This window comes from Oncorhynchus tshawytscha, linkage group LG10 (assembly GCF_018296145.1).
Source record: "Oncorhynchus tshawytscha isolate Ot180627B linkage group LG10, Otsh_v2.0, whole genome shotgun sequence".
NCBI lineage: Eukaryota > Metazoa > Chordata > Actinopteri > Salmoniformes > Salmonidae > Oncorhynchus > Oncorhynchus tshawytscha.
Window position 1 is genome coordinate 17,565,385 of NC_056438.1, and position 23,719 is coordinate 17,589,103.

The 23,719-nt window shown below is 38.5% G+C and overlaps 1 protein-coding gene across 2 annotated transcripts; it reads right to left on the reverse strand.

The window, feature by feature from the left end:
- Positions 1-8,520: 8,520 nt before the first annotated feature.
- On the reverse strand, positions 8,521-22,779 carry LOC112259890 (reticulocyte-binding protein 2 homolog a). 2 transcript variants are annotated; one of them, XM_042328256.1, is made up of 5 exons: positions 22,630-22,779; positions 13,910-14,054; positions 13,777-13,821; positions 12,352-13,635; positions 8,521-12,209 (listed from the first exon to the last, which is right to left on the reverse strand). In XM_042328256.1, the coding sequence occupies exons 2-5, from the start codon at positions 13,926-13,928 to the stop codon at positions 11,914-11,916; spliced, it is 1,644 nt and encodes a 547-aa protein (XP_042184190.1). In that variant the 5' UTR covers positions 13,929-14,054; positions 22,630-22,779; the 3' UTR covers positions 8,521-11,913. The 2 variants fall into 2 exon arrangements, with proteins under 2 accessions (XP_042184190.1, XP_024290337.1); XM_024434569.2 differs by lacking the exon at positions 22,630-22,779 and adding an exon at positions 17,499-17,738.
- Positions 22,780-23,719: the final 940 nt, after the last annotated feature.

The following is a 23,719-nucleotide window of genomic DNA, read 5'->3' on the forward strand; positions in this document are numbered from 1 at the left end:
TGGGATTTGTTGCAACTCACTGGACAGAGACATCAATGTAATTTCATTGAAATGACTTGGAAACAGTGTTGATTCAACCAGTGTGAGCGCAGTGTGAACTTCAAAACACTTCTGAACCAGATGGACTAAGGGTGCTGTTGTAAGGGTGCTGTTGTAAGGGTGCTGTTGTAAGGGTGTTTAACTGGTGGCAGAGAAGTCAGACGCAGGAGAGAAATAACTGTGTTTCCAACGGCGCAGTTTATTTACAAAAATAAAAACACCGGAAAACATAAAAATAAAAGTCAATGGGCAACATAACCCGGCGCACACCAGTACAGACGTACACATACACTTACAATAAACAATCACCGACAAGGACAGGAGGGGATGCAGAGGGTTAAATACACAACTTGTAATTGATGGGAATGGAACCAATGGAAAATGAAAAATGGATCAGCGATGGCTAGAAGATCAGTGACGTCGACCACCGAACACCGCCCGAGCAAGGAGAGGGAACAACTTTGGCAGAAGTCGTGACAGCTATGATGTAAACGATGTACTTAGTAAAAGAATGCCCTGACATAAAACAATGTTTTGTTTAAAAAAAATTTAATTTGTGTGTGGCCTGTGAGAACAATCCATTGGCTGTCCCTGTGACTCAATAAATAGCAAGTCAGTTCAACTCAGTTCAGTTCAAAGTAGTGCCACTTTCAATTATTTCTCAGTGTTACTGTAGCAGATGCGATTCCCAAGGGGGGATTTTCTATTGGGCTAACAGAAAAGACGTTGGTTTGGGAGACCTGAGTTCACATCCTGCCTGTGACTCAAACAATATCTATGAATAATGCTGAGATTTCATCTCATTTCCAAGAACAAATGGGGTATTAGTCTTGCATTAGAAGGATTATCCCCCACTACTGTCTCTCACGGATGAGGACCTTGTACTTGTTGGCTTAAGAATGTCCTCAGAGTTGCCAAACTGATACGGGTGTTATTCTAGGGTTGTGTGTGTGTGTACAGGGTGTTACGGATACAGGTATCCTGGGTGTGTGTGTGTATCCTGTGTGTTCTTTTCTCTCCTTCTCTCCTCACAGGTGGCAATCATCACTCCCCAATCAGTCACCAATCAATCATCAATCAGAAGACACACCTCCTATTTCCATTACCCTATCACATCCCCTTTCCCTTGGTTTAAAAACCCTGTCCCATGTTTCCTCTGGAGCTCAATATCTCTATGTCATACAATCTCTCGGTAGTACTCTTGTTTGTTTTAGCACCTCCATATCACTTTGTCCCCACCTGTGAATATTGTTTTTGTTATGGTGTTTGATGGTGGGAAAAGGGGGGAACCAAGACAAGTTGCCCATGGGCATACATTACCCGTAGGAATACTTTGTATAAAAACACTAGTTAGAACTGGGCTGACCACCCACTGTATTTTTGGTTCGTTAGTTAGCTGTTGGTGAAGTAGGCTAGTCTAGCTTAGGGGTGTTTATGGATGCTTATTGTTTCTTTCCTTGGGTCCAGCTCAGCCCCTTTTCCTGCTCCCCCCATTACCGTGTGTTGTTTATATAAACCATGAGTGTTTGACGGTAATTTAGTTGTCTGTGGTTATTTCGTTCTCACTCTTACTTTTCCACTATCATTTGCATGAGTTATGTTACGGGTCTCGTTACCATCCCCCCCTAGACTGTCGGGCCAAAAGGGATTCGTAACACAGGGAAACAGACGTGTTCCTCTCAGATGATCGTGGTGAAATCTGGTCCTCATTCCAATCTTATGTGGTAGTATGATTACAAGATTGTTGTATTTATGCATCAAATGGTTGTTTTATGAAATAGAGTAAGGTTCTTAGGACTCTCTCTCTCTCCCTTTCTGAGTTAAGTGATGGCTAGGCAAAAAACCTAAAGCTGGCATTCCATACACAAGATGTGGTGGGTGTCACAGAGAGTTTAGAACAATGCCTTGTCATCTTCCTGGCATCTGGGAAACTAAGCCCGGGTTGGAAGTAAAACAACTGTCACGACCGAAGTTGTTCCCTCTCCTTGTTCGGGCGGTGTTCAATTATCCCAGGTCTTAAATATAATCCCATCAGGCCTCACCTTGGACTGTACCATTTTAGAACAATCACAATTCACTGGTACAATTGTCATATACAGGCGTGGAATACAGTGTACACATATTCAGGTAATAAATCCTATATCAGCATAAGTACATACACTTAAAATAATCGTGTTGAAACATGCTTATAGCATACAATAGATTGGGGTAACATTTCTCTTCGTACCTGAGATTCAACCACGTCACAGAACCTAGTAAAACAGGGGAAGTAGCCCTCTTGAACGCAGCTATGTTTGATAACTGATCACTTTCAGTTCGGTTGAGAGACTGAGTGTGAATCGAGAAGTGAATTTAGTAAAGTTGACAATGAATGGATCAAAAAGAAAGCTGAATGAATGGATCAAAAAGAAAGCTGAATGAATGGATCAAAAAGAAAGCTGAAATAATGGATCAAAAAGAAAGCTGAATGAATGGATCAAAAAGAAAGCTGAAATAATGGATCAAAAAGAAAGCTGAAATAATGGATCAAAAAGAAAGCTGAATGAATGGATCAAAAAGAAAGCTGAAATAATGGATCAAAAAGAAAGCTGAATGAATGGATCAAAAAGAAAGCTGAATGAATGGATCAAAAAGAAAGCTGAAATAATGGATCAAAAAGAAAGCTGAATGAATGGATCAAAAAGAAAGCTGAAATAATGGATCAAAAAGAAAGCTGAAATAATGGATCAAAAAGAAAGCTGAATGAATGGATCAAAAAGAAAGCTGAAATAATGGATCAAAAAGAAAGCTGAAATAATGGATCAAAAAGAAAGCTGAAATAATGGATCAAAAAGAAAGCTGAATGAATGGATCAAAAAGAAAGCTGAAATAATGGATCAAAAAGAAAGCTGAAATAATGGATCAAAAAGAAAGCTGAATGAATGGATCAAAAAGAAAGCTGAAATAATGGATCAAAAAGAAAGCTGAAATAATGGATCAAAAAGAAAGCTGAAATAATGGATCAAAAAGAAAGCTGAAATAATGGATCAAAAAGAAAGCTGAATGAATGGATCAAAAAGAAAGCTGAATGAATGGATCAAAAAGAAAGCTGAAATAATGGATCAAAAAGAAAGCTGAAATAATGGATCAAAAAGAAAGCTGAAATAATGGATCAAAAAGAAAGCTGAAATAATGGATCAAAAAGAAAGCTGAAATAATGGATCAAAAAGAAAGCTGAATGAATGGATCAAAAAGAAAGCTGAATGAATGGATCAAAAAGAAAGCTGAAAGAATGGAGCAAAAAGAAAGCTGAATGAATGGCTCAAAAAGAAAGCTGAAATAATGGAGCAAAAAGAAAGCTGAATGAATGGCTCAAAAAGAAAGCTGAATGAATGGCTCAAAAAGAAAGCTGAAATAATGGATCAAAAAGAAAGCTGAAATAATGGATCAAAAAGAAAGCTGTCTGAAATTGGAGTGGATGATGAAAGTAGGCCTTTGTTGGAGAAGGATCTGTTTCTTGTTGGACTGTGTTTTTTTAATAAGGAATGTTTTCTGGGAAATCTGAGTAATTACTGTTATCTGGGAGAACTGAATAAGGAATTATCTAGGCAATCCATTTGAGGTCTCAAAGGAGGTGAAGTACTTGGAAAAGTGGAGTCAGAGTGACCAGGAGTGGGCTCGTTCTGATTAGTTGTATTTCTGAAAAACCGAAGGAAATTGCATTAGGACTCACAAGAATCGCGAATTCCAAAGTAACATGCTTTGAATTTTGAGTTAGGGCCCCTATTAAAGGAGTAATCTCTGAAGTGCCTAAGGAAGTTGAGGCTGAATGCCTCAAGAAAATAATCCAAGGAGTGGTTTGTGCCTATCGCCTGATCCAAATTGCACCTACCTACACATGTGAAGCTAGACTACAATATGTAAGGTTTGCAGTAAGAGCATCCGTCCCCAAACTACAGTGCAAAAACTGCAAAGACTTTGGCCATGTTGCAAATGGTTGTAGAAGGATGGTGAACACTGAAGATCGGTGTATAGGGTGTTGCAGCTATCGTGGGGATCATGAATTCATGGAGTGCCCTATAAGTGTGAAAGAGGTGGAAGTGACAAAAGTCGGGGCGATACATCGGATACCTTATGTAGAGGAGATTAAATGGGGGGGAAAGTCTTATCTTCTTGCGTTTACAAGGGACGTGCTGTATAATATTGGCTTAGTTAAACAATACAACCAGTGTGCAGTTGCCTCATTTCAATGTCTTCATTTCGATGGATTGTCCCCTCATTTGTTCTGGGAAACGCTTCCATTTGTGTCCTTTCTCCCATTCATGTTCACTGGTTTTGAAATGGTACCATAGCCAGCTTGCTTTTTCAACTTTTCTATCTCTTTATTTCTCTTCTTCACCTCTTCCATCCAGTATTTTCTCTCCACATTTGTTTCCTCATTGCTTCCCTTTTCTAGCAGAGGTTTCTGTTTGTCTTCTGGAGATTCTGGACAATCGGTTGGGATATGACCATCTACTTTTGGCTGACTGAGAAGAAACTTTACTCTGGCTATTTCCTGATCCTTCTGTTTATTGATCACCTCCAGTTTTGTGATCTCCTGATAGGACTCCTACTATTCATTATTGATGCATGCTAAAAGGCGTGACTTCATGTTTTGAATTGTTGTCAGTGTTATCTTATTGTTCAATCTCTTCGATGTTATAATCTCAGGATCGACGGCTTCTTGCTCCATGTAGAAATTCTCACATGGGTTTTACAAAATATTTTCTTACCCCCTTTTTCTCCCCAATTTCGATCTTGTCTCATTGCTGCAACTCCCCAACGTGCTCGAGAAGCGAAGGTTGGGTCATGCGTCCTCCGAAACATGACCCGCCAAACCGTGCATCTTAACACCTGCCCGCTTAACCCAGAAGCCAGCCACTTTGTTTAACTAAGCCAACGTACATTACAAAAAGTTGGGTGAATTTTGGCCCATTCCTCCTGACAGAGCTGGTGTAACTGTGTCAGGTTTGTAGACCTCCTTGCTTGCACACGCTTTTTAAATTCTGACAACACATTTTCTATGGGATTGAGGTCAGGGCTTTGTGATGGCCACTCCAGTACCTTGACTTTGTTGCCCTTAAGCCATTTTGCCACAACTTTGGAAGTATGCTTGGGGTCATTGTTCATTTGGAAGAACCATTTGCAACCAAGCTTCAACTTCCTGACTGATGTCTTGACATGTGGCTTCAATATATCCACACAATTTTCCTGCCTCATGATGCCATCTATTTTGTGAAGTGCACCAGTCGCTCCTGCAGCAAAGCACCCCCACAACATGATGGTGCCAGTGATAGTTTTTGCAACTGCACTTGCAGAAACTTTCAAAGTTCTTTTTTGGATTTTCTGGATTGACTGACCTTCGTGTCTTAAAGTAATGATGTACCGTCGTTTCTCTTTGCTTATTCAAGCTGTTCTTGCCATAATATTGACTTGGTCTTTTACCAAATAGGGCCATCTTCTGTATAACCCCCTACCTCGTCACAACACAACTGATTGGCTCAAACGCATTAAGAAGGAAAGAAATTCCACAAGAAGTAACACCTGTTAATTGAAATGCATTCCAGGGGACGACCTCATGAAACTGGTTGAGAGATTGCCAAGAGTGTGCAAAGCTGTCATCAAGGCAAAGGGTGGCTATTTGAATAATCTCAAATATAATAATTGGTTACTGCATGATTCCATGTGTTATTTCATAGTTTTGATGTCTTCACTATTGTTCTACAATGTAGAACATAGTAAAAAATAAAGAAAAATACTTAAATGAGTTGGTGTTCTAAAACTTTTGACCTGTAGTGTATAATTAATTCAAAAGTCCAAAAATGGATCCACCAGTCATAGATTACCCATTTAACCTTTAAAAAACCAGCGTGTGTTATGTTGGCAGGTGCCAAAATCTCTCTCCCCCCTCCCTCCCTCCCTCCCTCTTGCTCGCTCTCTCTCACTCCCATCGCTCTCCCTCTCACTCTTCCCCCCTCTGTCTCTCACTTTCCCACCCTCTCTCTCTTTCTCTCGGACAGACAGAGGGGAGAGAGAGAGAGATTAGTATCAAAGAATACTATTTTCCCTTTTGAATGGTGAGCTCAACCATTGGCAAAGTATGTAAACAAAGTGTTTCTTTAGATTTTCAGAGGTTTTGAAACCTTATTGTGTCTGCACGCACCTCTCTCTCTCCCTGCCTTTGTTCACTCCCCTTCACCGATCTGAAACAACTGGGTAGGTTTACATGCGTTCACACCTCCATTCTCTTTTTTACACCTCCAGTCATATCAGATCTGTGAAGCGGAGTCAATGAGAGCCGATCCTCCTGAATAGAAACGAAGCAACGCCACAACGCATATTTTTCCACTTACACCGCAGCAGAAGGTAACTCTTTCTTCTCATACTCTTTCGTCCGTGTGAGGTTACAATAATTTGCATTAAACGGGGATGCCCATCAGCTTGGTTGGTCCCACCCTAAGGAGGGTGAAACACTCAGGATCAGACTTGTTTGTGTGTGCGCGCGCGCCTGTATGTGTGCGTGTGCAGGGAAACACACTTAATCCTTTCAGATGGTCCTGGGTAAATCTGGTCCTCATTCTAATCTTCTTATGACATCTAGTGGACTATTTGGGTATAGGACATACATGTGTGTTGTACTTATTACTGACCAGAGATAAGGGGCAATCAGACAGACAAAACACTTTGACAAACAGAACACAGAGCCAGACAGAACACAGAGCCAGACAGAACACTTAGATGCAAAATTGTAATTATTCGCCTACCTCCTCATGCCTTTTGCACACATTGTATATAGACTCCCCCCTTTGTTTTCTACTGTGTTATTGACTTGTTAATTGTTTATTCCATGTGTAACTCTGTGTTGTCTGCTCACACTGCTATGCTTTATCTTGGCCAGGTCGCAGTTGCAAATGAGAACTTGTTCTCAACTGGCCTACCTGGTTAAATAAAGGTGAAATAAAAAAATAAAATAAATAAAATAAAAAAAGAGCCAGATGAAATACTGAACCTAATAAGTAGAACACAGAGAGACAAAGCTGTATTCAGACTGGGTTCATGGTCCTGTCATAAATGTACTATAATAATTTATACTTAACTAAATGTAGTCAACAACAACAACAAAAAATAGCACATTTTTGAGGGATAATTTTTGCAAACCTGAATTGATAGAGATACTTTATTGATCACTAAGACGTCATTCAGTGTCACAGCAGAATAGGCTATGGTGGGAAATACAGGGCTGTGAAAAAGTATTTGCCGCCTTTCTAATTTTCTCTAGTTTTGCATATTTCTGATACTGAATGTTATCAGATCTTCAACCAAAACCTAATCTTATATAATGGGAACCTGAGTGAACAGACAATTACAGACAATACTGAATGTTATCAGATCTTCAACCAAAACCTAATCTTATATAAAGGGAACCTGAGTGAACAGACAACACAACAATTACATACTTATTTAATTTATTTCATTAAAAAAGTTATTTAACACCCAATGCCCCTGTGTGAAAAAGTAATTGCCCCCTTACACTCAATAACTGGTTGTGCCACCTGTAGCTGCAATGACTCCAACCAAATTCTTCCTAGTTGTTGATCAGTCTCTCACATCACTGTGGAGGAATTCTGGTCCACTCTTCCGGGCAGAACTGCTTTAACTCAGCGACATTTGTGGGTTTTCAAGCATGAACTGCTCATTTCAAGTCCTGCCACAACATCTCAATTGGGATTAGGTCTGGACTTTGACTAGGCCATTCCAAAACTTGAAAAGTGTTGCTTATTAGACATTTTCATGATGACTTGATTGTGTGTTTTGAATCATTGTCTTGCTGCATGACCCAGCTGCACTTCAGCTTCAGCTCACGGGCGGATGGCTTGACATTCTCCTGTAGAATTCTCTGATACAGAGCAGAATTCATGGTTCCTTCTATTACGGCAGCAAAGCATCCCCAAACCATCACACTACCACCACCATGCTTGACCGTTGGTATAACGTTCTTACTGTGGAATGCAGTGTTTGGTTTTCGCCAGGCATGTTGGCACCCCTGCCGTCCAAAAAGTTATACCTTTGACTCATCTGTCCATCCAGGTGCATTTGGAAAACAAATCAACTTTTTGGACGAGATGAGTCCCATTATGTCTGGCGAAAACCAAACGCTGCATTCCACAGTAAGAACCTGGGTTTTGCATAACTTTGTTCATTAAATACATCAAATAAGTGGATGTTTTATTTTAATTTGACTTGTAAACGTAGGTTCCCTTTATCTAATATTAGGTTTTGGTTGAAGATCTGATAACATTCTGTCACGCCCTGGCCTAACCAGAATAGAGAATAAAAGCCTCTCTATGGCCAGGGCGTGACAGAATGTTATCAGATCTTCAACCGCAAGTGTTAGTGCAAGAAAAATCAAGTTGAAACATACAGCTATTTGTCACATTGTATAAATGATTGGAGACAGGCAGATGAATTCGTAAGGGGGTTTAATGCCAAACCCCAAATATACAACATGCCATGAAAAGGCACGGGGACGAAGCCCAAAACAAACACGTATACAAAAACACAGGGATGTAACCCAAATAAAAGAGATTTTAATTAAAAAAATATGTTCCCAAGTATTCCCAGGCATAAGAGAGACATGATCTTATAGAAATGTAAGCAAGGTTTGAAATTACTACGTTTTGGTCAAACATATCTGTTTGGGCTTCTTGCAGTCAATTTGCAGTCTACAATTATTTGTGATGATGTTCTGGTCACACGCACCATCCACTCAACAAGAAAATTGTCTTGCTGCTGAATCTAGTTGATGATCCCTGGTGTAAAGAGTAAGATTAAAAAAACAACATTGTCCACAATGTCCTTCCACCATAACACCAGGGGGTGTCAAGCTTCAACCACAAAGTTGTTCTGATCAGGTTATTTACCTACCCTGAGCTGGTTGTGTTCAGTCAGTACACCTGTGTAGTAGAGATACATAAGCCCTTCACAGTCAAGTCACCTTCCCTGAGACCCGGGGGCCTAACCAAGACAGTTTAACATTTCCAATGCTGCAGACAGATCATCTACAGTAAAAGATAAGACATAATTAACTTGTCATGTTAAGTGAGGAATATTGTCCTTTCTGAAGAGTATATTTTGTCAAATGCTTCACCCCTCTGAATGCAAGTCCGAAGTTAACTGTCTCAAGTTAACCCCTCTTCTTAGAAATTGACAGGCTCTTCGTCCGGTAGACAGCGCAGATAACTTCAAACTTATAACTGCAGCGTTGTACTGGTGAGAGTGCCTGATGTCCTCTCCTAGGTGATGTTGGAACACGTTATTACACACCAACAAGCTCTGGCTCTTCCAGATCTTTCCACAGTCTGTTCCTCTCAGGTAGTGCTAATAAAATGCAGATACTACCTAGGGTTGCAAAGCTACCGGTAATTTCCTAAAGTAACCTGAATTTTCTTGAGTTTTGGTAATTGACAATTAATCAATGGTAATCTATAGTAACTTCCGTAATTTATACTTGAATAAAAAAAAATAAAAAACATATATAGTTAACATTTTGTATATGTGTCTATATTGTCCATTAGTTTCTAGTTGATAGATTATACGGTGCAAGATAAAATAGCAGGTTGATGTTTATTGTCATGAATCTTGCCCTCGGGACATAATTTAGAGATTTCCACTAGATGGGCCAGCTGCAAAATCAAAATTGGCTATTGTGAAAATGTATGACAATTATTTTGCTTTTTGGTCTTAATTTAAGGTTATGGTTAAGCATTAGGGTTAGCAGTGTGGTTAAGGTTAGGTTTAAAATGTGATTTTATGACTTTGTGGCTGTGCTAGCTAGTGACCACTGCAGACCTGCCTCCAGAACAAGATTCATGGTGAAAAACACTAACCTGACAGGAAATAGCATAATTAATTAAAAATGCATCTAATCAACAATGGCATTATTTTTTTATAAACTATTTTACAGCTTTGTCGTTCTATTTTTTATTTTAAAATAATCTTATTTGACCTATTTGATCCTGCTTTAAATTACATTCAGCTTACAAAGGCTTCATAAAGCCTTCATAATGCATTCATAGGCACTACATAAATGTGTTACAAAGCATCGATAACTGTATGTCAAGCTTTATAAAGGGTTCATAAATGTGGAATAACTGTGTGATATTATCCCCAATGTCAAATGTGACCAGTTTAAATCAGTTTTCTCGGTTTTGTTTTTCAGGTTTCAGATTTCCCCCAGTTTTCTTTCACACATTTTAATAAAACAAACACATTATTTATTTTCGGTTTTCTCAGCAATGCTTAAACCACACCAGGGGACCACATTTGAGGTCTGGGAAAAATATAAGAAACTTAGATTTGTGAGTGTAGTTACCTTTAATTCAGTTTGCATGCACTGTTTGGTTAGAGGTGTATTGGTTGGTGGTGTCACTGGACAGCGGAAAATGAGTAAGTTATCCTTTATTTATTGTTTACAGTAGTTACATGAGTTTACAGTAGTTATATTGGTGTTGAGTTCGATTACATAGCTACCTCAATCGTTATTTAAATTAATCTTGGTGACTTCACAGCAATTGCTAGCTACCTACCAGACCTGCTAACTTTCTTTGTTGTTACTTTTAAGGTTGGAACCAACATACAGTACCTCTTAATGTATTTGTATTTTAAAAATGTAAAAAATAAAAGGAAAATGTATGGTTTAAACATGTCTTTGGTGTTTGTTTATTTGTGATGTTCCTTTAGAGTTAATACACTTGTGTTTACATCATTGTGTATGTGTTATGAATGACCAAAGGGGTCTGAAATTAAATACAGTGTCATGCGATATAGACTCTTTATGGATGTGTTATGAATGACTGAAGGTGTCTCACTTCAAACTAAGCATTACAGGGAACTACATAAAAGTGTCAATAAATAGGTTAGAAATGTTCTGCTGATTTTTGAAGGTTCTCTCATGACCCACAGGTTACTGTAAGGTGTGAGATATTTAAATGGATTGATGGGCCTGCAAAGCTTGTTTGTGTGTGTCAGAGCCAAGATGATTTGGAGTAGGCATAGTCCTACCTGGAGGACTTGATAACAACCTGTTACAATGGTGCCAAATTTTGTGGCTGATCTTTCAGTGGGGGAGAGGGTGAATGTGTCAAAGACCTGACTTGGCCCAGCACCACACGGTATGGCTCATTATATTCGTGTGTGTGTGTGTGTGTGTGTTTGTGTACTGAGGAAGCTTTAACTTGGTTCCAGAAGAAAGCCACTTTCAGTTTCCTGATGTTGGGGACTTTCATCAAGGTCAGTGGTTCTTGGGTGTAATGTAATCCTGCAGCACACCATGTCACCCTTTATAAAGCACATGTTTATGTCACATTCGACTTTGGTGATTATGACACACAGTTAAGCCACATTTGTGAACCCTTTATAAAGCATGACATACAGTTATAGATGCATTGTAACACATGTATTTAGCGCATATGAAGGCATTATAAAGGCTTTTTGAAGCTTTTATAAGCTGAACATCATTTAAAGAGGGATAAATTATTTTATATATATTTACATTTGATGAGGGCCAGAGATAATTACAGATAATCACAGTCACATGTAATAATCTGAAGTGCTCAAGAAGGCCAATAGATGTCATCTGATAAAATGAAAGTTACCAACATTCTGGTAGTTTACTGGTAAACTTTGAAAGTTACAAGTAATATACCCTCCCTTTGCAACCTTAGTAATACCATAGATTAAGTCAACTGAAATGAATGAGAGAGCAAGATAAATGTGTGTCCACGTATTGTGTGTAGACGTTGTTTGGTACACATTAGACCTTGCTCAGTCTCGTCACCTTGCCTGAGACCTGGGGGCCTATTTGCGACAGTTACACAGGTCCTCCACCAACAAAAGGTCTGATTCTCTCAGAGCTAGGTAGAAGTAGTCTTGGGCGCGAGTTCCCTTCCGCACAACCATGTTGAGCAAGGCCTGATTCTGTTGGGACTTGGTGTCTTTACATTCCACCTCCTCAATCTCCTCTTGACTCAGAACTCCTCGATCCTGGAGACTCAGAAGTATGGGCAGCAAGAGTCCCAGTCGGTTCACCAACTCCGTCTTGTGTTTAGTGATAAAGGCTTGACCAATGGGGGTAGACGGGTTGGCTGGAAAGTCTACAGGGGTGAAATCAAGAAGAGAAGCAACAACCTGAAATGTTTTTTTTCTTCTATTTCTATTATTGAATAAAAAATATGTGGAGGCTTGTTCTGCCTCTACCAGAACAACTGAGAATTTAAATAATTTTAGCATACTTACCAATACATGACCGTTGAGTCATTTCTATCTTGATATTCTTCTGACTTATTTCTTCCTTACAATAAGAGGTAAGAGACTTCCTGTTCAACACTTTAGATAGTTTAAAATAAAGTTCAGTATTCTTTGACTCTCCTGTTTTCTTCGCCTTTTCCAACTCTTTTTTACGTCTCCTCAGCTGTTCTTCCAAATCTGCTTTAGTTCTTCTCAACTCTTCTTCAGCTGTCCTCAGCTGTTCTTCCAAATCTGCTTTAGTTCTCCTCAACTCTTCTTCAGTTCTCCTCCACTTTCCTTCAGTGCTCTTCAACTCTTCTTCAGCTGTCCTCAACTCTTTTTCCAACTGTGCTTTAGTTGCACTCAACTCGTAGACCAGGTTGTCCTTATTGATTGCTTCGTCTCGCAGGCGTTGTGAATCGTTGTCCTCTTCTGTTTGTGTCTGATTATCTGTTTTGACTTTGGGACTTAACTTTTCAATACAAGCCTTTACTTCTTGCAGTTCTTTATTCTTCTGTTTAATGGTCTTCTGCAGTTTTTCTATCTCCCTCTCACAGGATTCCAAGTCTCTCTTAATCTTACAACTACGCATCTTTTCCTCAAGTCTTGCAATCTTTTTTTCAAGGTTTGTTATTAAATTTGTCGTCTTCTCCACTATCTTCTCCAACGTGCCCATGCACCTCTCTTCCACCTGGCAATTCTCATGTCTGTTTTCAGATATCATTTCCTCTAATTGCTTGATCAGCTTTGAATTCTGAACCTTACGTGACTTTTTGTCAGAAAGAACACAATACCTTCCGTCACATTTCTCTATCAACCCTTCAAGGTTATAGTCAGTAATGTATCTCTCAATAGTTAGATGCAATTTGTCCAATTCTTCCTCATTTGTGAACAGCACCACTGTCTTATTCAATGCTCTTTCGATAAATGTATCTTCATACGTGCTCCTCTCTCCTTCCTCATTCGTGAAAATAGATAGAGTCGGTTTTAGAGAGTCTGTACAACCGATTCTAATAACCAAGAGGATAGCATCAGGTCCATCTTTAAATGAGGACCGGACAGATTCTATAATCTGCTGTTTTGTCTCATCCTTACTTGAACGCCCAGACCAACCTGCAGTGCGGATCACAGTAATTCTACGACTGCCTAGCTTAGTCTCTTTCTTCACAGCTTGTTTGCTCCATGATGTCCAGTAATTGAATTCCTTTTTGTTCAGGATGATGTTTCCTGCTGTATTCTTTCCAGCCCCATGGCAACCAATAAGCACAAAATCTAGTTCTTCAAAAATGACAACTGTTGGTGACAGGGTAAAGCCAAACCAAAAATTGTGTTAGATTTTATTTTAGAATTTTTTTTTCTAAAGAAATTAAAGAATATTATGATTAAGTCAATAATAAGTCAGTAATAAGTCAATAATAAGTCAAAATAATATACCATCTTCTGACTCATCCGATGCAATCAATGGATTGTTTTCAGAGGCTATGGAGAGGACAGAGTAGGATTACTTATCATATATAAATTAACAAATAACTGAACATGTTGGTGGCAACTAAGTAAAGAAACATACCACTTAATCCAGATCCCATTTAAGCGACTGCAATTTAGGACTCCCAATGAATTCAAAACGACTGTGTTAATGTTTGGCTGCAGTTTCTACCGGTATTTGAATCGATGACAATGGTAACCTGGTTTTTCTCCATGTTATGTTAATCCTGGGAGAGAATAGAAATAATTATTGACACTTAGTCAGTCATCTCCTCAGCGCCTTTATACATGATACAGCACCAAACAAACCTTATGCTGAGAGATTCCCCACAGCTGTTAAATGTTGTTGCATAATCATTGACCACATTTACATGCGCACAGTATTCTGGATAGTAGCTCATATCCCACTTAAGGTCTTATTCTGGATGAGCTGTTTACATGCACCTTTGATATCCCACTCATGTGTATCCCTGTATCCATGAATAAACACAATATTCCTCATTTGAGTTCATATGGGTTAAATGGAATAGTAACGTAAATCTGGACACTGACCGTCGGCCTATAACCTCTCACATGAAGCATTATATAATATTAACTCCTGCAGAATTATGCTTTTCTTGCAGTGAAATTATACAACCAATGTAAATTTTGTCTTGGGAACAGGAGTGGAGAAATATGATTGATTTCTTTCAGCATCTCTTTAAAAAATGCTAATGGACATGTAACATGTTATCTTTGACTCTGTTATGCCTGCAGACAGTATTTCAACCACATAAATGATGCACCCAAGATGAACTGAAGTCTTATCATAAATGTGTTTTATTGTTTTTCTCAGCTTTTCCTTAAAACCAGTCAAACTGATGACATTTGGACATTTTGCACAGGACCAATCTTTCCACTGTTTTGGAGTTATTGCGTTTTCACCCTGATCCTTGAACGAAACAGACAACTTTACTGGTGTTAACTAGATTACTAATGCATTCATTCTATCAATGTAAGACATTATTCTGATGGGCACTACTTCCTTTAGTATTTTGGGCCAACCCTATCTAACTATACTTGACAAACAAATGGCCTACCAAATGTCTGGAATTATAATACGGCCTAGGGGGCAGGTGTCCAGTTTCTTAAAGATCTCACTTCGACTCAAACAACCCACATAAAGAAATGGTTTGTGGCAAGAATAATTTAAGACAAAAAGCACAAAGTGTTGAATCTTGCATTGTTTTTATACAGTATTAGCCCATACTGTACAACCTTGTGCCATGGAATTGGACGATAAACAATCTCCTCCCAGCTGTTTTGGCGCAAAACGAAAAAAACAGAACATTCTATATCCTCAGTTGTACATGTATGTTTGTGTTTGTTGACACTGTCAGAAGTTATAAGCAGAAAGTTGTCTAAATTAGGGGTGAAGGAAGCCAGTAGGCTATACGGTCCAGTACAGAGTATCAGCAAAATAAATTAATAAATTATGATGGATTGAACTGTGCAAGTAACCTACATTTTGAAGTGATTTGTTTGAAAATCAGATGAAAACAAGATTACACACACCCATGGTATGTGAAACTGAACCTGCGCAGACCACGAAAAACAACAGTAAACGGGATAAGATGTTTACATGCAACAGCATCCCGTCTAAGATCATCATATGCCAGGCATCTTATCCAGGTTTCTCAAAACGGGGATACAATCTTTTTTGGGTTATTGTAAATTTACCTAGACATAACAAAACCCCATAGAAATACAAAAAACCCTAGACAGGACAAAAACACACATACCACCCTCGTCACACTCTGACCTAACCAAAATAATAAAGAAAACAAAGAATACTAAGGTCAGGGCGTGACAGTGTCCCTGCCTTTGACAAAGTGGGAACTACTTTGCCTAAAAGCCTATTTTTCAGCTTTCTGAAAATTAAATATTTGTCGTCCATCCCAGACTTCTAAAAAAAAAACTCAGGTGATAACCATCTAAACCTAGTTCCTCTAGTCAAGGACTCCATAGTCTAGAAGTCAGTATCCTCTCCTCAAATGACAGAACGTGAACGTAAAACTGAATTAGATTTTTATGATGGATATTCCACAGTGAGCTACAATCTGGTCAGCTGTGTCTAAAGGTTGTCTGTTATGAGGTAGGATTGGCGTGGCTTTTGAAAATGTAATGTGTCTGCATGTTCCAAAATGAAATCTCTCTCTCTCTCTCTCTCTCTCTCTCTCTCTCTACATATATAATTTTGTTCAGATTTCCCTCTGGGATGGTCCTAGTAGACATCATACATCCTTTCCATTAGAGTTTGAACTCAACTAGTACTGAAGTATGTAAACAAAGTATGTTTAGATTGTCAGTTTTCCATGCAGGTGTTGGCTGTGTTTCATTCCAGGAAAATCTTCACTTCACTATGCCCTCGTTCTTCACTCCACTTCACAGATCTGAGACAACCTGCCACATTGTTTTGGCATATCCAGTCTGTGAGAGCATAAGGGAGGGAACATCTTCCTGGAATGAAACACAGCCATTGTCTCTCTTGTTCTCTCTGTAGAACCCCTTAATTACATGACTTGTCATACAGTACCTTGGTTACATGACAGCCATAAAACCAAACAGAATGGTTAGAGTTGTGTGATAAAATGTAGTTTATAGCTGTTGAGATGAAATACCCTTGAGATTAAATGCTGGAAGATGTTGCATGGAACATTTTCAAAATATCTACAGTACATTAAAAATGTATTAACCTATTGAGTTAAATGTTTTTATGAAGAGTAAACACTAGGAAAATCGATTTTCATCCATAGACTTTAAAAAAAATCTTTGTCTACATTCAACATCAGTCGAAGGATAGAGGGAATACACTAGAACCTTCTTGCAGATCTAGTAGGACAAAAAAACATGTCTCTGTGCACAATTCTTATTTTACAAGTTTAACAGTGAAAACAAAACAATTATATTGAACAACACTAAAGTTGCATAGTTCGAAAATATTGCCTATCTTGTGAAGCTACAGTACATGATCCATTTACTAAAGTTAACAAAAACAACCCCAATCTTTAAAACGTTGCTTGCTGGCCTGTCTCCTGTGTTGCTCAGGGCTTGACGGTGACCTGGGCCAACACACAAAGACGTACTTGTTTTTGTTTACATTTTAGCAGACACTCTTATACAGAATGACTTACAGCAGCTAGAAGTGTTAAGTTACTTCCTCAAGGGAAAATCTGTTTTTCACCTAGTCGGCTCGGGGATTCTGACCAGCGACCTTTCGGTTACTGGCCCAACGCTTTTAAGCCTCCTGCTGCCTCTACATTGTAATGATCACACACATTACATCTTCTTAAACACAATAATGCTCTACTGTATATAATACCAAATAATGGTTATTTGGCTTGGAGCCATAGTGGATCTCTTTTAAAAATAGAACTAACTATACAGTAGTGAATCTACATGCAAAAGGGAAATTGGTGTATTTATGCTGTTTTTCAAATGCACAGATCACATTATACATCTTCCCAAACAAACAACCGGTAGTTTGAAAACTTGGCATAATAATTCTCTCATGACGCTTTGTTGACAATATAACAACAAAATAACACCCTCTGTCTGGGAAAACACCCCATAATGTTATATAAGATATGTTCTATTTAATTATCTGTTCAACACAATTAACAGGCACTCACCAGACAATGAAGCCATCTTCTCATGAAGACAAGTAATTCTCTACTATAACAGAACATTAACTCAACTTCATGACGTTTTTTAAAGCAATGTTTTATGACGGATATTCCACATGCATCTCTACAATCTGTTCAGCTGTGTCTAAAGGTGTTCTGCTATGAGGAAGGAAGGGCAGGGTTTAACTGTTTGAAACTGTGTTGTCTGCTTGTGCCAAATTGTCACGCCCTGAACGTAGATTGCTTTGCATGTTTCTATTTTTCGTTTGGTCAGGGTGTGATGTGGGTGGGTATTCTATGTTGTATGTCTAGGTGTTGTGTTTCTATGTTTAGGCCTGGTATGGTTCCCAATCAGAGGCAGCTGGTTATCATTGTCTCTGATTGAGAACCATACTTAGGCAGCCTGTTTTCCCACTATGGGTGTGGGTAGTTGTTTTTTTGTTTTGTGTTGCTGCACCTTAAGGACTGTTTCGTTTTCGTTTCACTCTCTTTGTTATTTTTTTTAGTGTTTCTGTTCAAATAAAACAACATGAACACGTATCACACTGCGCTTTGGTCTACACCAACATATCCCTCTCCCTATATATCCCTATAACTCTCACTATTATATATGCATTTATACTCAGTTTTTCACAATTCCTGACATTTAATCCTAGTAACAATTCCCTCTCTTAGTTCAGTTAGGATCACCACTTTATTTTAAGAATGTGAAACATCAGAAAAATATTAGTGATTTATTTCAGATTTTATTTCTTTCAGTTTACATACACTCAATTAGTATTTTGTAGCATTGCCTTTAAATTGTTCAACTTGGTTCAAACGGTTCGTGTATCCTTCCACAAGCTTCCCACAATAAGTATATACAGTGGGGCAAACAAGTATTTAGTCAGCCACCAATTGTGCAAGTTCTCCCACTTAAAAAGATGAGAGAGGCCTGTAATTTTCATCATAGGTACACTTCAACCATGACAGACAAAATGAGAAAAAAAATCCAGAAATCACATTGTAGGATTTTTAATGCATTTATTTGCAAATTATGGTGGAAAGTAAGTATTTGGTCACCTACAAACAAGCAAGATTTATGGCTCTCACAGACCTCTTTAAGAGGCTCCTCTGTCCTCCACTTGTTACCTGTATTAATGGCACCTGTTTGAACTTGTTATCAGTATAAAATACAGAAGCTACAAAAACACTAAATATTCACTTACCTTTGAATATCTTCATCAGAAGGCAGTTCCAGGAATTCCAGTTCAACAATAAATGACTGATTTGTTCCATAAAGCCCATCATTTAGTCACTTGTTGTTAGCTTGTTCAGCCCAGCATTCAATCCTCAAAAAGCACGAGCAATTCCTCCAGACAAAAACTCAAAAAGTTCCGTTACAGGTCGTAGAAACAAGTCAAATGATGTATGCAATCCATATTTAGGATGTTTTAAACATTAACCAGCAATAAGGTTCCAACCGGAGAATTTCATTGTCTGAAGAAACGCATTGGAACAAAAGAACACTCTCTCGTGACCGAGCGCTTCCACAAGATGAGACCGAGGCTTTCTGCCAGACCACCCTCTCAAAGAGCTATTATGAGCCCCTCCTTTATAGTAGAATCATACAACCAGAATCTAAAGACGGTGACATCTTGTGGAAGCCCTAGGAAGTGCATGCTCATTCATATCTAAGATGGACATCAAATGGCACTGTTTTCAAAATCAAGTTCTCACTTCCTGTTTGGATTTCTTCTCAGGTTTTTGTCTGCCATATGAGTTCTGTTATACTCACAGACATAATTCAAACAGTTTTAGAAACTTCAGAGTGTTTCCCATCCACCAGTAATACTAATATGCATATATACCCATCTGGGAAAGAGTAGGAGGCAGTTTACTCTGGGCACGCCTTTCATCCAAAAGTGAAAATGCTGCCCCCTAGCCCCAACAAGTTTTAAATACCCTTGAGATTAAATTCTGGAAGATGTTGCATGGAACATTTTCAAAGTATCTATAGTACATTAAAAATTAACCTATTGAGTTAAATGTATATAAAGAGTAAACACTAGGAAAATCTATTTTCATCCATTTCAAAGATTTAAAAAAAATCTTTGTCTACTTTCAACATCAGTCGAAGGACAGAGGGAATACACTAGAACCTTCTTGCAGATCTGGTTGGACAAAAAAAAAACATTTCTCTGTGCCCATTTCTCTGTGCCGGTAGCTAGCTTGCTACTTTGCATGCCAATTTCATAGTTATAGCAAGCTCGTGACATCATTATGCTAGCTAGTTATCCACAGTGAGATAATTTGTTTTCCCTTGTCGCATCTGTGCTTCTTCTGTTTTCCCTGTGCTTATTGCACCAATAGACCCGTGAGCTGGCTGTGTGCTGCTTGTTCTAAATATAAAACAGTTGTCACGGCCCCTCTGCAGTGCAGGGGCGGTTCCTCCTGCAGGCAGAGGAGGGTCGTTAGTGATTGGAGTCACCTGGGCTCAGGGTATTTAAATGGCTTCACAAATCACTCTTGTCTCTCTCTCTGCTCCAGGTATGATCCTGTTTTGTTTGTTCCTTTGTAGATTTGCATAGTTTTCACTCAGTCATATTCACACACACAGATTCATGCATTCCTGCACTTTACATACACCTTACATTATGATACTTTCACACCTCATTCCTTTTTCTTTGTTTAAATTGAATTGTTTTGGTTTACAATAAAGAACCTTTTTGATTGGCCTGTACCTGTTGTTCGTGTCCCCTCATTTTTGCCACAGGCTATGAGCCGGCCTGTGACACAGTACAGTGGTGATTCTACATGCAAAAGTGAAATTGGTGTGTTTATTCTTTTTTTCAAATGCACAGACCACTTTATACATCTTCCCAAAGAAACAATTGGTAATTTTAAAATGTGAAAAATCTTCATGCAATGAATTTTTTTTACCCTAGTTCTCTTTGCCATTCCACGTACTCAAGTGACTTCAAGTGACATTTAGTGGTTTGCCTGAACACAGAAACAGTTGCTACAGTCTGTACAAGGTTCTTTGCTTTCACTCTGATCATAAACCTGCACTTAGGGCACATATGAATTACTTTTTTACTTAATATAATATAAGATAATTGTTTTACAAATAGATGTATTGGATTATACGTATTGGAGTATTATTTTGTATAAGCCTTCGATATAAAAAAACAGGAATAGTGTAATCTGATTAAGTTTATATTTGATTAGTTGTTCATTATTGCTTTAATACATTTATGTATGCATGGTACCACAGATCAGTTGCTGTATTTTTTTGGTTCTCTGTGCTTCAGAGAAAAGGGACTTTTCATAAAGCAGTTAGAACATCATCAGGGGACTAGAGGGGCCTGTGTGGTTAATTAATTTATGGCTGCAATCCCGTTAACGGGAGCGATATGACACCAGCCAGTGAAAGTACAGGGCGCCATATTCAAAAGAACAGAAATGCCATAATTAAAATTCCTCAAACACATCTTATATCGTTTTCAAGGTAGTCTTGTTGTTAATCCCACCAGTGTCCGATTTCAAATAGGATTTACGGGGAAAGCACCACAAACGAATATGTTAGGTCACCAACAACTCACTAAAATACACAGCCAATTTTACCAGCCAGAGAGAGAGAGAAAAAGCACAAAGAGAGAATTAATCACTAACCTTTGATAATCTTCATCAGATGACACTCATAGGACTTCATGTTACACAATACATGCATGTTTTCTTTGATAAAGTTCATATTTATATCAGAAATTCTGAGTCTACATTGGCGCGTTACATTCTCTAGTTCCAAAAACATCCAGCGATTTTGCATAGCCACATCATTCAGAAATACTCATCATAAATGTAGATAATAGTTCTACACATGGAATTATAGATATACCTCTCCTTAATGGAACCGCTGTGTCAGATTTCAAAAAAACTTTACAGAAAAAGAAACCCATGCAATAATCTGAGACGGCGCTCAGAAGTAAAAATCACCACAGCCGCAAAGATGGCATCAATATAAACAAGAAATGACATGATAAATATTCCCTTACCTTTGATCTACATCAGAAAGCACTCCAGGAATCCCAGGTCCACAATAAATGTTTGTTTTGTTTGATAATATCCGTTATTTATGTCCAAATACCTTCTTTTGTTAGCGTGTTTGGTATGCATATCCAAACGCTCATTCTGGTCAGCGTTACATCGGACAAAAACGTAAAAAAGTTTTATTACAAGTCGAAGAAACATTTAAAACTAAGTACAGAAACAATCATTAGGATGTTTTGTAACAAATAGCTTCAATAAAGTTCCAACCGGAGTATTCCTTGTCTTCATGGGCAATGGAACGCAAGTGGGTACCATGAGGTATAAGCATGATCAGAAAATGGCTGCTTGATGGACACCTGATACATTCTGCTATCATTTACTCCCAAAACACCATAGAAGTCTCATTACAATTTCTATTGATGGTTGACATCTAGGGGAACCCTTAGGCAGTGCAACATCAATATCTCAAGGGGATTTCATTGGGCACTCTGGTGAATACATACAAAGCTCAGATTTCTCACTCAGGATTTTGCTTGCCATATGAGTTCTGTTATACTCACAGACATCATTCAAACAGTTTTGGAAACTTTAGAGTGTTTTCTATCCAATACTAATAATAATATGCATATATTAGCAACTGAGACTGAGGAGCAGGCCGTTTACTTTAGGCACCTTATTCATCCAAGCTACTCAATACTGCCCCCCAGCCATAAGTTTTTAACTAATGTAAAGCATCTTTAAGATTTTGAAAATCGCAATATAAATCGAATGTAGAGGTAGTAGTTTATAAAGTCTGAACGCCTGAATTAGATTCTGACAAAAACAAGAAAGAAATCTCACGTATTTATCTTTACCATACAGTATCTCTCTACAGCATTGTTTTGGTTGAATGGGTCACCTAAAAATCTAAACAAACCATTTTTCTCTGCTACCTGGCATTATGAGAGGCTGTAGAGAAGACATATTCCTTTCTTCTCATGGATCGTCCTTGTTTTTTTACCTTAAAATGCCGCTGCCATCTTGTTACAGTGGAAAAATATTTTCTGACAGAGGTAGCCTATGCTTTTGGATTGAACACAGAAGAATAACACAATAAACAGGCACTCACCATAGAAGGTCACCAAAGTCTTCTTCTCATAATTGCAAGAATCCATTGTGATCAAAATAATGGACAACTATTCTTAACTTAAATCAGAGTTACTCAAAAGTTGCCGACGGGGCACACTATGCTTAGACCTAAATCTCATATCCCCTTCCTCCCAACCAAATATAAATACAGGAAATAGCAGAGGGGAGTTGCAATAACCATGGAAACCGGAGACGTCAAGAATTCCTAGTGAGTTCAAAGAGCTCTCAGAGACATTGATCTGGAGGAAGAGCGTGCGCAACAGAAAATAATACACAAGCATATCAGACAAAATCAAGGAATGCTTCAACAGTGAAGACCCTAGTCAAGCTACTGCACTTGATTTGTGAAAAACATATTTCATATATTGTTGCTGTTTTTAGCCCTATATGAACAGGGGTTTAAGATATCCTTAAGAGTCTTGACGCACCCATGCATCAATCTAGGTAACATAAAACAATACCCATCCAAACCTGTCAGTTTAAGCTAGAGGTGTGTTTTTTTCATGGGCTGCGTCTCAATCCACTGCATCCCCCTATGTCGGCCCCCTCTTCTGCGTTGGGAGGTGGCCAAGCTACAGCGGTGTTTGTCAGATCATGAGACATCCTGAAAATCTGTCTTTTCACAAAAACACTTGTAGCGTATGGAAAGATGAGACTCTCCCGAACATGATGGTGTTCTCCGTTTTGCTCTACGATCCCCACAAGCCCCATGGGACTCATCTAAAGTCGCCAACTTCTGTCTGTAGTGTCCTAACCATTTGGGCTACAAACAAAACACCCCACTGTGGAAATGGGAGACTCTCACAAACACAATGGTGTTTTCCGGTTTGCTCTACCCACAAGTGTCACGGGACTCGTCTTACGGTAAACAATATAAAGGAATGGAAGTATGGAGGTAGTTTTGTGCCAATAAAAATTAGGGGTTCAATATGTGTAAAAAAAAGAAGATGTATATATATCCTGAGCTTTCTTATATATTCTAGATATAGGACAGACATTTAAAACCTTTTGATTTATTTTGTTGACTTTATTGCAATTTATGAATGGTTTATTCAATGCGTTTCTACGGG

Coding starts and splice junctions, on each gene's coding strand:
- LOC112259890 (XM_042328256.1), bottom strand. Junction 13,636..13,776: donor ATCGGATGAGTCAGAAGATG/GTATATTATTTT, acceptor TGTCACCAACAG/TTGTCATTTTTGAAGAACTA. Junction 12,210..12,351: donor GACTCAACGGTCATGTATTG/GTAAGTATGCTA, acceptor TCACCCCTGTAG/ACTTTCCAGCCAACCCGTCT.